This window comes from Corvus moneduloides, chromosome 4 (genome assembly GCF_009650955.1).
Source record: "Corvus moneduloides isolate bCorMon1 chromosome 4, bCorMon1.pri, whole genome shotgun sequence".
NCBI classification, from domain to species: domain Eukaryota; kingdom Metazoa; phylum Chordata; class Aves; order Passeriformes; family Corvidae; genus Corvus; species Corvus moneduloides.
The window spans coordinates 51,731,971-51,746,309 of NC_045479.1; the positions used below are offsets into that span (position 1 = coordinate 51,731,971).

The window sequence follows — 14,339 nt, forward strand, 5'->3', positions numbered from 1 at the left end:
GGGATCCAAATAATGTACTTTATCTATCTACTAATTCCACCCACCCAACAAAGCATGTTGTTTTGTCCCACAGCCTAGTTCCAGCTGTGTGTTCCTCTTTTTCACAGCTGACTTCATGTCACTTCTACACTACCTTGTTTTTGTCAAGAATTTTTCTACTTCTGTTTGTGGAATGGCAGCAGAGAAACCACTGTATCTCAGCCAGAACACAGTGCTCCTGACTGTGCCCCTGATCACTGTGGCAGTCATGGGTAATAGATCTGCTTGATCCCAGCAATCACTGTGCCTATTCTGAGCTTTCATAATAGCTGCAGACACAACCTTTTCAGACAGAAACTGTCTCCTACTGCATGCCACAAAACAGAGTTTTCTAGGCCTGCTTTACATTTGTGTCATGGTCTAAACCCAGCCAGCATCCAAGCCCCATGAAGCTGCTCACTCATTCCCCCACCAGCAGGACCAGGAAGAGAACTGGAAGGATAAAAACACAGCCCCACATGAGCCACTGTGAAGAAAATTAACACTACCCCAGCCAAAACCCCAGCACAGTTTGTCAGTGAAAAAAAGATGGACACTAGAAAATATCTCACAAAAGTGAGATTGGTAGACTGGCTGCTATTCCCCATAATCTCTTCCTGAATAGAAACTGCTTAAGTTAATCACTGACTTTTTCTCCTTGCAAAACAGTGAGCTCATTGTATGTTTGAAGCAGGAACATGAAGTGATGAATGGCAATCCTGCCAAGTGTTTTTTCCTCTGCTCCCCAGAACCATGCCAACAGTAAGGATGAGAGATCTCCTCTGACTGTGTTTATGCCCTTTTTGCTTTGGAGAAAATGGCTTTGAGGTCTGATTAACTTAGCACTGGATGTGTGTTTCATTGATATCTTCTATTGCAAAGCTAATCTATTTCAATCTAAAACGACTGAGATGTTGAACTGAATATTGCTCTGATGGACTAAAAAAGAAAAATCAACAAAAAGCACTTCATGGGTACTGTATGGTCCATATTTAGCTATGAAATATAGCCCTGCATTTCACAGGGGGTTTCTACTGCATTGCAAAAGAATATTCAAGCAAAAAGGTCACATTATTGAAGTTTGAAATTCCTTCTTCATTCAATACAATAGAGGCTTTACACTATTTTCTGAAATAAATGTTACCCTAGGCACCGAACCTATTTCTGTTCTCTGAGGCTGAAGAACATAAGCTAAAAAGAAGGTGCTGTTTCATGGAGAGCAGCACAAACCCCTGCAGGCAGTGGTACCTCCTGCTGGCTACAACAGCTTCAATTGGACTGAGACAGTTGTGCCTTTGAATTGTGCAACTTTATCAATATCTCACACAGAAGTTTAATCAAGATAGACTTCAGAAATGGCAAAACACTTGGGCTGGAAGGAAACTCAAGAGAAAGTTCTTTGCTGAAGCGTTGAAGTCTAGTTCCAGGAGCACTGGCAATTTACAGTAGAAAAATTTTGTCATTAGGATTGTTCAAGAGCCATGTGACCATCATTTTATGCATTTACTGAGTTCTGCACAGTTACTGAAGATTAGACAACTCCATTTGTTTCTTTTTGGCAAAAAGACACTGCACATTAATACTTGGGAGAAGATGGAAGAGAGAAATTTATTTATATACCATTGCATTTTGAATGCATTTTAAAGGAAGCTCTTGATAAAAATACATTGTTGTAATTACCATGAAATCCCACTCTGTAATACAGACAATGTTGGCAGGATAGGCCAGCTTTCTGCTGCAGTACAGGAAACCCCTTGCAATCATTATAAACAAAAAACAGAGAGAAAAAAAAAAGAAAAAAGGAAAACAAAAAGGAAAAATCAGCTATGCTTATCAAAATGTTGTTTTCTATCAAGTATTAAGGTCCAAGGATCTGCCCTATCCTGACAAGAAATGAATGAATAAATAATCCAAACTAGACATTGAAATTCAGGGCATAACTAATTATGCCCTGGAGTATTACTGTGCCTTCTTCTCAAGCAGTTTTATCAGTACTGAGACAGTTTTGAAGAATGCTATTTGTGGAGATTTTGTCAGCTAGAGACAACTTCAAGAAGCTGTTATTTTGGTTGCCCATTAACTTTGGGCAACGTTAATGACAGTTGTGTTGTCATGCACAAAGGCAAGAAAAGGAGGGGAAATGAAAAGGGAAGGGAGAAGGGAGAAGGGAGAAGGGAAGGGAAGGGAAGGGAGAAGGGAAGGGAGAAGGGAAGGGAGAAGGGAAGGGAGAAGGGAAGGGAGAAAAAAGGTTTAGGCAAGGTTGGATATCATTTCCTATTCTGTATGTAATAGGTAGCAAGGGCTAAGATTTGGCAGGACCCTTACAGTGGCATATTCACTGGGATGACTACCAGGCCAGGGAAGAGACAGAAGGAGGCACAGCTTCTCTCTTGGAATGGGTATCTGGCCACTCCATAGCAGCTTGGACCTGAAGGTCCTTTCCAGCATACTGCAGCAGCAATTATGATTATAAAGTCCTCCACACCCTGAATAAAGTATCCCTTGCTATATGCCTTTTCTGTTTTCCATACATGTCTTTGGGAGGCAAGAGCCTTGTGTCCTTTTGGCCAGCAAGTGCCTGAGTGCAGGTACATCTGCCCAGTGTTGTTCATTATCTGAGGAATGAAAGACCCTTAATATTAGTTGCCCAAGTACTTCCTGCCTAGAGTGACTTTGCATGGTGCCTTAACAGAACAGCCAAATAACCATCATCAGTTCCAAAACTTGATTTTAGAAATAAAATTCAACCTGAATCTTTCATGCAAGTATGTTCTTCTACCTTCACATAGCAAAATATATCCTGAAGATTGGCTTGGCTTTATTAATTGTACATGATGCACTTTTCTGTCAAGTTATGAATAATCAGTTACTAGATAATTATAAGTAGCTCTAGGATAAACTGCAACAACAATTGCTTAACAGCATCTGGCAGTCAGAGTGTTTGCAGTAGGAAACCCTGCTAGCCATTTCGAATTCTTTATATGAGATAGGCTGTTAATATCAGGGGCATTGCAGAAATATAACTAACAGTAACTTATCCAGGATTTTTGAGTTTAGCAAAAAAAAAGCATGTAGAACTCATGTTTACTGAACAATAATTTGAATAGATTGTGAAAGTAAGGCACCACTCAAGAAATGTATGAACCTTATTTCATTCCATATCCATTAATGTGCAAAGTAAACAGCATTTTCTTCTCTATTGATGTCATGTAAATTATTGCCAGCTAATATGAATTCAATCATTTGCAATTACTGAAAATTAGAAAATCAGAGAATGAACTGTGGGTGTGATTTTTCACTTAAACACACAGGGTGGATTTATAAAAGACCAAACAAAAAAATTATATAAACAAAAATGTAACTGATTTTTTGGACAATTTTCGCCCTTGCTCTAGGAGCCACAGTGTTGTGGTTCAGTGCAGGCAGGCAACTAAACCCCATCCTTCTGCTCACTCTCTCCCTTCTCCCGAGAAGAATGGGGTGAAAATCAGAAAGGTAAAACTGCAAAACTTTGTGGGTGGGGATAAAGACAGTCTAATCTTTTTTATAAGGAAGGGAAACAAATGCAGGGGAAAAAAGTGATATAAAAGAACACATTTGCTCAGCACCAAGCCTGTCGCAGAGGAAGAGCAGGCCCTGCCAGCGCCCACAGCATCCAGTTTTATTGCAGAGCATGATGCCCTAGGGTGTGCAATAACCATCTGGTCAGCTGGGGTCAGCTGTCCCATACATGTCCCCCCTAACTCTTTGTCCACCCCCAGCCTCCTCAGTGGGACAGTCGGAGGAGCAGAAAAGGCCTTGGCTCTGTGCAAGCACTGTGCAGCAGTAACTAAAACATCCCTGAGTTATAGACACTGTTTTCAGCACAAATCCAAAATACAGCCCCATAACAGCTACTGTGGAGAAAACCACCTCTGTCCTGACCAAAATCTGTGCACACAGAATGACTGGGAAGGAATTTTAGTATTTTAAATGTACAAAATTATTAAACAATAATTACTATAAGGTAAGTAATTAATAACTTTTGAGTTTTCATAGTAAGATAATTATGTAGCCTGGAGAGCAGCAGGAAACAACAGGAGCTAAGTACTAAATTACCTGGGCTACCCTGGCTTCTTGCGTAGCCAATTGAAGAGAATCTTGCCAGAAATGATTCCCAGTACTGCAGTTAAGCCCTGTCCTAAAGTCTTCCTGATAAAATTATTCTCTTAAAATAGCTGGACAGCTGAGGGCATCTGAGTGTTAAAAGCTGGACGTTGTAAATATCCCAAAGTGCTACATTTAGCACTACTTAAAACCTTGTGAAAATAAATGTTTATATTTCTAAAAGTGACAGAGCTAACTGTTGTTGAATAACAGTGAATTCCCTTTGTGAGGTTTCTATGAATGCAGCCATAGATAAGGATCCAACTCTATGTTGTAAAATTTGAAAAAAGACATACATTTAAAAGAGAAGTTTGGTGCAAATACAAGGGATGTGGCAAGAATTAGAACTGGTCATCAACTTCTTTAGGAAGATGGAGATGAGATGATTATGGTGGAATTTCATTAGAATACGTAAAAGAACTGTATTTCAGCTACATTTGTTTAGTCCTAGACCATGTAAAAATTACCAAAATCGAAGTTGCATACTTAGGAAAACTTCATAGCAAAGATATCATCTATTTCAGGAGAACTTAATATTTTCTTTTTTTTTTTTTTCCTAGATATTCCATGAAAGAGGAGGATTAGAAAGGGCTTTGCAGTGGTTGAAGGGGGCAGTTGTCACTCCCATTCTGTTATACATGACAGAAAATGCAGACTAAAGGAAAATGCAGTACTTCTGTAACCACAGTTTTCCTGATGTCATTATATAATTTTGATGCCTTTCATGGGAATTCCATCCCCAGTGCATAGCCCTTAAAATCCTGTGGATGACATGAACTTCTAATGATGCCTCAAAAGGAAATGTGAGAAGTCTCTAGACTGACTGCTCATACTACAGGCTCATATATAAATCAGGCAGAAGCACTGAAAATAAATCTTATCACTTTAACAGATTTGTAAACACCTCCAGTTTCAGCAGTATTTTCTGTAAGCTGAAGTATAAACATGGAAGCCACAATATCTAGTTCCTCTCTTGGTAATAGAGTTACTGTCTTCTCTTTGGTAAATGATATAAATTCAGGCCCTCTGAATGAATCTCAGCTGGAAAGATGTAAGCTATTACTTTCTAGCTCACAAAAGCTTTCTAAGATGCAATAAATTCATACTTGCAAAGCAATTTTAAATCTTCACATAGAAAGTAGAGCCTTCATATTACATGTGTCGTAGCACTTTGATATATTAAGATAGTCTGATGGACTGTTATGTTTTTCATATTTCTTTATTAAACAGTGCTGCACCGTAATTATTACTTCAATCACTAAAGAGAAAATGAATATGCATGCTAAAAGGAAAAGCAGAACTAATGTATGTTAAATGTCCGCTCATTAAATCTAATGAATCTCCCTGTATTAAGAGCAGACTGAAAAGTACCACATCAAAAACATTTGTGACTGAAATCACTTATTTATGGGACTCCAAGCTGCATCCTCTAAAGGCATTTCCAAGGTATCTTGAGCTCCTAAGACTAAACTTTTATATATTTATGAACATAACCAAGTGCACTTGTCCCAGCCCATGACAATTCTGTGGTGCAGGTAAAACTCCCCTACCCTTCAACCCAGCATGCTGGGGTTGCATCACAGGAGCACCACTTTGAAAACAACCTATTTTCTGCCTGCCCAAGCAGCTTTTTAATTGCTAACCCTGAGGACTGAGCCCTAACCGTGCTGGTAGCCTTGGATGTGCCACCTAAGAGTCCAAGTGAGCCAGGGGGGTGGGAGCTGTGACAGTTCCCCACATTGGTTGCTCCTGGGGACCCCAAGGCACATCATCGGGGATCTTTTCTCTCACCACTAGAATAAGATGCATTAACTGCATTGCTGGAAAAGCTGTTTGCACCGAGGAAGTTGATAAACCAATGTGTTATTCTAAAATGGGCAATATATCACAAAATCAGTCAATAGCTTCTCCTGTGAGATTTTTGGCTCAAGGATGCACGCATGCAGAGCATTACTTTATTTTCTTTCAGAACAATTAAATGATAATAAATGCATGACATAGCATAATCCAGATTTCAGCCATGTTAGCTGTTAGCTGTCATAAATTTCTTGGCTTGCTGTTGCGACAATCTGTGAGTTTGAGGCTGTAAATGCGAAGAAAGGTGGTGTTGAGCCATTCCTCTAAGTCAGTTAATTATTAGTCATGCCAGAGAGATCTGGTGGCTGCAGTGACCAGGCTGCTTCCCTCTGTAAGTGCATGCTGACATTTAATGTCCCAGAAATTTGGGGAAGGGAGGAAAATACTCCCTCTGTTTTTTGAACATATCAACTGAGTAAGTATCAGATATGAAAATCCCTACTAATATATCAAAGTTGGATTTTCAAGTTCTTCACTGTATCTCCTTCTGTGCTTCAGCAGCCATTTAATTCCAGATGCTGCTTGGCATTTCAGAATCAGAAATCTAACCACGAAGATAAACCTAGATTCCTTCTTATACATGTAACCAGCCACAGAAAATACGGAACCAGGATGCCATCCTAGTAATCCCACAAAAGCTTTTGTTTTCCACATCAACGGTTGAGAGATTCCATTCTTAATGCCTTCCCCTACTTCTGGGTTCTAGGTGCTGTACAAAATTCAGTGGATGCAAAATGTCCCTCACTCATGAGCCTCCTACTCTGGATGAAAGTCACCTTCACAAGCGATGAGGCTCACCTGAGAAAGCACAAATTTCTCCCAGCAATTTAATACCTGCAGTCTGTGAAAAATCAAGTTGTGAACAGTCTATGACCAAAGATGTTAAGTATTAAGTCTGGTTATACCAACAGATGTGAAGCGGTAGGTGGAGGCTGGTGAGGAGTGATGTCTCTCAGGGCTTTGTCTTGGGACCAGTGCCCTTCAATATGTCCATCAATGAAGCCAACAGTGAGATCAGGTGACCCTCAGCAAGTTTGCAGATGACACAAAGGTGAGCAATGCAGTTGATACAACAGAAGGAAGAGCTGCCAACCAGAGGGACCTGGAAAAACTTGAGAAGTAGGCCCATGAGAACTTCATGAAGATCAAAAATTCAAGTGCAAGGTGCTTGCACCTGGGTCAGGACAATTCCACATATGAGTACACGCTGGCAGAGGAAGTCATTGAGAGCAGCCCTGTGGAGAAGAACCTGGGAGTTCTCATGGATGAAAAGCTGAACATGAGCCAGCACTGTGCACTCACAGCCCAGAAAGCCAACCACATCCTGGGCTGAATCAAAAAGCAACGTGGCCAGGAGGGTGAGGGAGGGGATTCTCTCACTCTTCTCTGCCCTGGTGAGACCTCACCTGGAGTGCCACATCCAGCTCTGGAGTCCTCAACACAAGAAAGACATGAGCCTGTCAGAGCAGGTCCAGAGGAGGGCCACAGAGATAATCCAAGGGCTGGAGCATCTCTCCTATGAAGACAAGGCTGAGAGAGCTGTTCAGCCTGGAGAAGAGATGTCTCCAGCGAGACTTTAGAGCAGCCTTCCAGCACCTAAGAGACGTATAAAAAAGAGGGAAAGAGACATTATACAGGCAGATAGGGACAGAACAAAGTGCAATGGTTTTAAACTGAAAGAGGGCAGGTTTATATTAGATGTTGGAAACAAATTCTTTATTAAGAGGGTGGTGAGGCACAGGAACAGGTTGCCAGACAAGTTGTGTATGCCCCATCCCTGGAGTGTTCTAGGCCAGGCTGGATGGGGCCCTGAGCAACCTGATGTAGCATGTGGCATCTCTGCCCATGGTGGGGAGTTGGAGCTAGATGACCTTTAAGGCCCCTTCCAATGCAAACCATTCTGTGATTCTAAAATGGCCTGGCAAAAATTCAGGAACTTAGCTGGGAGACAGCATAAAAGCACTACCATGTTTTGGTACTCCAAAAACCCAGAAGGGTCTGAGAAACCCACTCATAGATGTTGCAACATTATGTTTTTTCTGAACCGTTTATTTCCCTTTAAAGAGATTTTCACTGCAATAGCAACTGAAATGGATGTCCATGTTTCTGCCCCACAAGACATAAGCAGTGGCAGTTGCAACAATGCAGAAAAAAACTGCAGCACTTCCATACTGATCTGTCTAATCCCGTCTCCAAAGTCATTGTCCTTAGCAGCTGATACACACAAACAAATAAAAACTTCTATCATGCATTTTAAATGGGAAGACACTTGTGATTTGCTCCACCTGGAGGACAGATGCAGTGCAGTCTGTCAGTCTCTGTGAGATTGGTATTCATAAGCAACTGATTCCAATTAGCAGTTTTAGATAAACAGGATAAAGGATATGAGTACAAATGACACTCTTCCTTTTGTGTGTTTACACAGAAAGCCAGGCTTGCTCGAATCCGCGCAGCAAAGAGTGGGAGTGCTAATGCCTACATGCAGAGCAAACGAAATGGCTTGCTGAGTAACCAGCTGCAGCAGGTAATGTTTGTGTTCCCTCCACCTCTGGAGTAACCACTTAATGACAGCCGAGCAGTAGTTTATTGAGCTTATCACCAGGGCAAGTCACCTTGGGGCTTTGGGCAATGTTATCTTTAGAGGTAGATTAAGGAAGGATAAACTGGACAATTACTATTGTTAAAGGAAGCTTATGAGAGTCGATGGTGGGGTATTAAGAGATGAGGGAAATGTCCAGATAGAAATGCTGGAACCCACATTTTTAGAGTTAGATCCTGTAGAAGAACTCATTAAGGAAAGTACAGAGCATTTGCCTCTTAGGAGGTGAGTTGGATTTATCTCACTTGGCTTTAAACAGGTAGAACATGGGTGACAAAATCAGGTTTCATCATCAATAAAGGAAAAGGCAGCTCTTGAGTACAGTTTGCCCAGAGGGGTGTTGCAGGGTAAAGTGTTCCCTCAAAGCACCTACTTTGGTTTAAGGAGAATCTTGGTGATTACCTCAAATGAATTGTAATCTAATGTTATCTGAAGCAAATTCCCTGCTTACCCCTGCCAAGGAAGCCAGGACCAGCAGCTGGGACTGGGATCCACAGTGACCCATGCTGCTGGGAGACAGCCCCTTGGCTGCTCAAAGCTGTACCCAGCTGAGAAAGACTGCAGACAGAGTGGTTTTTAATCCCTGCCATTTTCTGGCATTTAGGCTGTTCCCTGAGGGATACAGGAAGGCTTTTATTCCTCTATGCCCTTTCTGTTCAATACATGTTAAACTGCCGGATACTTTAACCTATAGCCAGAAGAGGAGGAAGTGGCTGTCTGTCCATCCGTCCTGTCTAGCACAAAAGATGAGCAGTCAGAGCCCTTGTTTCCTCTTCTGCTTGAAAGAACCCAAATATTTGAACTAAAAAGACACCAAGTAGCTTAATTACCATGCAGATTTCAAATATCCCAAGGTTGAATTGTAATCTTCTCTATTATCCTACTTCCTTCCCCATTAAGTTTTTTGCTTTCTAGTGAATAATTAAGAAAGCAATTAATAAGCAGTGGATGCTTTCCACTTAATTCTTCATTCTGTGTCAGTAACATTTTTATGCACTTTCTAAACCCATTAGATTGGGATCACTAACATGAATTTTTGTGTAAGCAGAAATACCACAAATTCTTTAGTGCTATGAAATGATCCTGGGAGGACAACTATTTTTAATTTTCTTCAAATGAGGCACATTCCCAGGAAAAACAAACATTTTACTGCCACTTAAACTGATTATAATTTTAAGCATGCGTTGATCCAACATTCAAAGCTTATGTGTTTATTGCACTTGTAAATTGTACTATTTTATCTATGTGTAAAAGACCTAAGATGAAAACATTTAAAAGGAGGTGCTAGGGAAGGAAGGGAAATAGTTTGATTTAAAAACAAGCAGAAAAAAATTAAGGTGCAAAATAATTTTTGTTATACTTTGTAGACGAAAAATTGCAGTTATGCTACCATGTACAATCCAGATTAGTTCTGATCAAATATTTGGATAAGAAATACTGTTGAAAACTGAGAATAATACTGAGTTCTATGTATCAGCAGTCCTCCAATGAAGAAGAACAGGCCTTTGTTGGCAAATCTGGCTCTTCCTTTGAAACACAGCACCACCACCTGCTTCACTGCCTGGAAAAAACTACGGTAAGAAAAGAGAACTGTGTTTTCCTGTGAATTGCAACACCAGCCTAGCTTTGAATGTTTTCAGTTATCTCTTCTAATTAATAAGCCTTTATATTAAAAGAGTTACCTGGGAAGAAAAGCCATTTTATCTTATTTTAAGGCGTTATACCCAAGGCATATAAATAACAGAGAAACACAGCTTCTGCTATATTTGATGGAGATCACTGTGAAAATCTTCCTGCTTTTTCCTCAAAAAAACCCCAAAAACAACCTCCCCACAAACAAACAAACAAACAAACAAGAGTAAAAGGTTTCCCCACAACAAAAATTGCTAAATTTTGATAAATTAAAACTTGATATATGTATGTGTGGAATTTAATGTTCTCCTTCTGACAGCATTTCTTTGAAATAAAAGGGCCCAGTTATGACACTTAGCCAGCAATATGTCACCCATATGCTTGTTGTGCTTGTGTCTCCTCCACTCTTACTTTAGAAGTATTAATCTTATAAAATGTGCTGTAGCCTAGAATGTCTTACTTCCTATTCAGAGCATGGTTTCTTTTGCTAAGATTCTTGCCGGGTCCTTTTGAAACATTTTTGAGACATTTTGTACCAGAACCTGATAATAGCAATTTGCCTTTAAAATTTTTCCACAGTTGAGTATTACAAACATATTTTAAAAACTTGAGTAATAACCACAGGTCTTATCAAATTGTCATAGAAATCATGGAAAAAAACTTCTATTCATTTGGTATGAGCTGAATTCAGCTCCCAAAGTTTCACCTTTCCTCTAATCATAATGGTGGAATCTGTAAAACTTAATTTCTTTTTTATTTTTCTTTAGAAAAAGAAGTCTATAAAGCAAGTGGTATTTTGTTTCTAGAATCTACATTCTTTTCTCCTTCTGTTGGGTCCTACTACTGCCCCAGTTCATATGACATATTAACGCAAAAATATATGCAGCAGTTCTAAGTTGTATTCTGGAGATGTTGCATTCCTAAAATTTTAGTGGGAACTTGACATTTTGGGCCATCAGCATTTGGAATCTGGCAAGTTTCTGGTTCACTGTATAACAGGAAGTGTGGTGTGTCTTCTTAGACTCTCACCATCCTGTGTGCTATAAGCATCATGATACTGAGAAAAGGCATATTCTCTTTTCTGTCACTGAAAAGTCAATCGGATAAGATCTCATCCACTCTCAGAAATGCAGAGTGGGCAATGTCATGGAATTCTGTGAAGATTACAAGAAACTAATTGCACTAAAAATTATATTATACAAATGACTTTTAGCTAATTTAAGAACAGTTAATTAATAAGTATAATCAAATCAATTAGCTTGTGCCATTATAGCATTTCAAAATGTTTCCACTCTATATTAAAAGTTCAGTGAATAAAACTCTTTAATTGTTGCTCCATAAAAGTTTTAGGAAGCACAAAATTACTTTTAATCAGTAAAATAGCAGAGTTCATGCCAAACATACTGTAAGCCCCTGAACGTAATCTCACAAGAGAAATTAGGTTATTTTTCTCTCTGAGTTTTATGTCTACTGTGTGATCATGTTCAAAATCTTGATTGTGACTGACACATGCCTTATAAAAGTCATTTGTCGAGGAAGTTCTTTTTTTCCTTATCACTTGAAATTTGCATTCTTCAACACCTCTTAATTCACACAAACTTATGTCTGAGTGAAGAAGAACCGAAGAAATGGAAATAAAAATGTTATGCCTACAAAGGTATTTCCATTTGCCGCAAACACTTGGCCAGAGTTGTTATTCTCTTTACTTTGTTCACATATTATATTGGCCCCATATGGCAATTCTGAAAAACATCAGCACCTTTCCAATTACAGCAAATTTTTTTATGGGAAAAATAATTTACCTCATTCTAATACACAAAAATGTAACAGGCGGGCAAATTTGATGTGAGACTGAGTAGAGGGTAAAACAATCCAGAAAATGCTCCTTAAACAATTCCCCTAAAACATTCTTGCGGGATACATGGACTAAGTCTAGCAGTAAAAGGAAAGAGTTTTCTTGAAAAAGGAGGCTTTCCCAAACTGCATGCAAACATAGCTCAATCTCTGCATAGTTTGGCCTTATAGTTTTAAATGAGTACAAAAGTTTCTCCCACTCCCCTGCATCTCCTCCCCTCCCTTGACACCATGAGTAACACCACTATTTCATGCTCTTTTGCACACATAGAATATATGGAAATTGTGGGTGGGTGTGATATACCCCCGAATCACTTGACAAATTAATGTAAACTGGCTGTTTGAGTGAATTTGGATTCATCTTTGTGACCACCCTATAAAACTACTGTCTTTGCTGGGATTAAGCAAAGACTGCATGAATAAAGAGGACTTCATTTAATTTAAATGGTCAGTCATCTAAACTGCATTTGACACATCCATCTACAGTAATTAGGAACTTTTAGGATGCTTTTAAATAACTATCTCATCTCCTCTAATCAAAATTTCTACTTGTTTAAATATTTTTTTTAGATAGATGCATACCTCAAAAAATGTTGTTTCAGGTCCTGATTTCTAACATGTAATTCAAAAGAAAGCCTTATAAACTTATCTGGAAAATATTTACGAATTTTATTATATTATAGTTGAATATAATAAATCTTATTTATTTTCAACTGATATTTAGAGTATTTATGTAAGCACCACTTGCATTTTATTAATAAACATAATTCTCTATTTTGTGGCACTTCAAAGATTATACAGATATTTATAATGCAAACTACATTACAACCACATGCTATTTTGCAAAATAATTTGGATTAACATCTTCTTGTTAATTTTGTTCCAGTGTTTACATTTGTATTGGTATTCAGCCCAGACTAATACGGGCTAAACACTATAATCAAGAATAAGCTGTCTAACTTTCCCAGTTGATTCAGTTGTGTCAATTTAAGCCATTAAACAATCATGATTAATACGTTCACTTCAATTATCCTTCTGTGTGTGCTTTGTCCCTTTGTTGGATTCCTCTGGGCTAGAACCACGAGTTTGTGGATGAGCAAGTCTATGAAGAGAGCTGCATGGAGGTTTCTACAGTGAATAGACCCTCGAGCCACAGCCCCTCTCTTTCGTCCCAACAAGGCGTGACCAGCACTTGCTGCTCCCGAAGACATAAAAAGACGTACCGCATCCCAAACGCCACCATCACCGGCAGCCGCCCCGGCAGCGTGCAGGAGCTCAGCACCATCCAGATCAGATGTGTGGAGAGGACAGCCCTGTCTAACAGGTACTTCATGTGCATCAGCACACCGAGAGCTGAGCCCCCCGGCTTTGTTAGGGAAGAGATGTAAACCTGTCGTGGCCGCCACAGGCAGGCGGTGAGGCTTAAGATGAGAGTCCAATACTCATCTAAAAATGGGTACTGGTACTGAAATATTCTGTGCTTCATTTGCTTCAAGCTTAATACAAAATAATAGAATAGTCTCTCTCTATCCATTTCTGCCCTCTCAGACCCTCCTCACAAACTACTGTGCACTATTGGCAGCAAGCACCATCCAGGAACCCCAAATAAAATAGAGCACCAAAGATTATATGCTGTGGACAAGTGCATAAGGAGAAAAATTTCACACTGAAAAATGTCCAATTCAGATATATGAGATGAGCAAGTGCTCTGTCTGCCCCTTCTTGGTTCAGAGGCATAGGAAATGAGACTTCCTTGCATTTCTGCAAAGCAGAGAAATAAAACTGATTTCCAAAGTCCTAACTGTAATAGTCATAAGGAAGACTCTTCTAAATAAAAAATATGAAACAGATAAGAAAAATGTATTTGCTAGTTTGAGGAGTTATTACAAAAGTGAGGAAAGTACAGTTTAAAAGTCTGTAATTTACTGAATGTCCCTCTACTCTCAAAAGTAAAGTATTTGGCTTTCACATATATCCAAATATCACCTCTGAAAAAACAGCAGAGGTCTCAGGAGACCCAGAAGTGTTTTCTACTGATCTCATACACGTCACCTGTTAATAAAGAAGCATTTTCAGCACAAGTTGCTAGAGATTGTTTTGTTAAGCTACATTTTGAGTAGCTTCCTTTGTATAGTTACTAGCTTTGGATTTCAAGTCCATTAACAATCCAACAGCTTAGAAGTACTGAAGTTTTTCAGCTGTTATGCAATGAAACCTCCTGGCCAGCACAAAG

General features: G+C 39.4%; 1 protein-coding gene across 3 annotated transcripts in view; it reads left to right on the top strand.

Moving 5' to 3' along the window:
* KCND2 (potassium voltage-gated channel subfamily D member 2) overlaps positions 1–14,339 on the top strand; it is a 265,328-nt gene that overhangs the window by 246,905 nt on the left and 4,084 nt on the right. For 2 of the 3 annotated variants that reach the window (XM_032106898.1, XM_032106897.1), the window contains exons 4-6: positions 8,447–8,545; positions 10,098–10,196; positions 13,183–13,430. In XM_032106898.1, coding sequence (XP_031962789.1) covers positions 8,447–8,545; positions 10,098–10,196; positions 13,183–13,430 — 446 coding nt within the window. The remainder of the gene's footprint in view (positions 1–8,446; positions 8,546–10,097; positions 10,197–13,182; positions 13,431–14,339) is intronic. The other variant, XM_032106899.1, reaches the window with a different exon arrangement.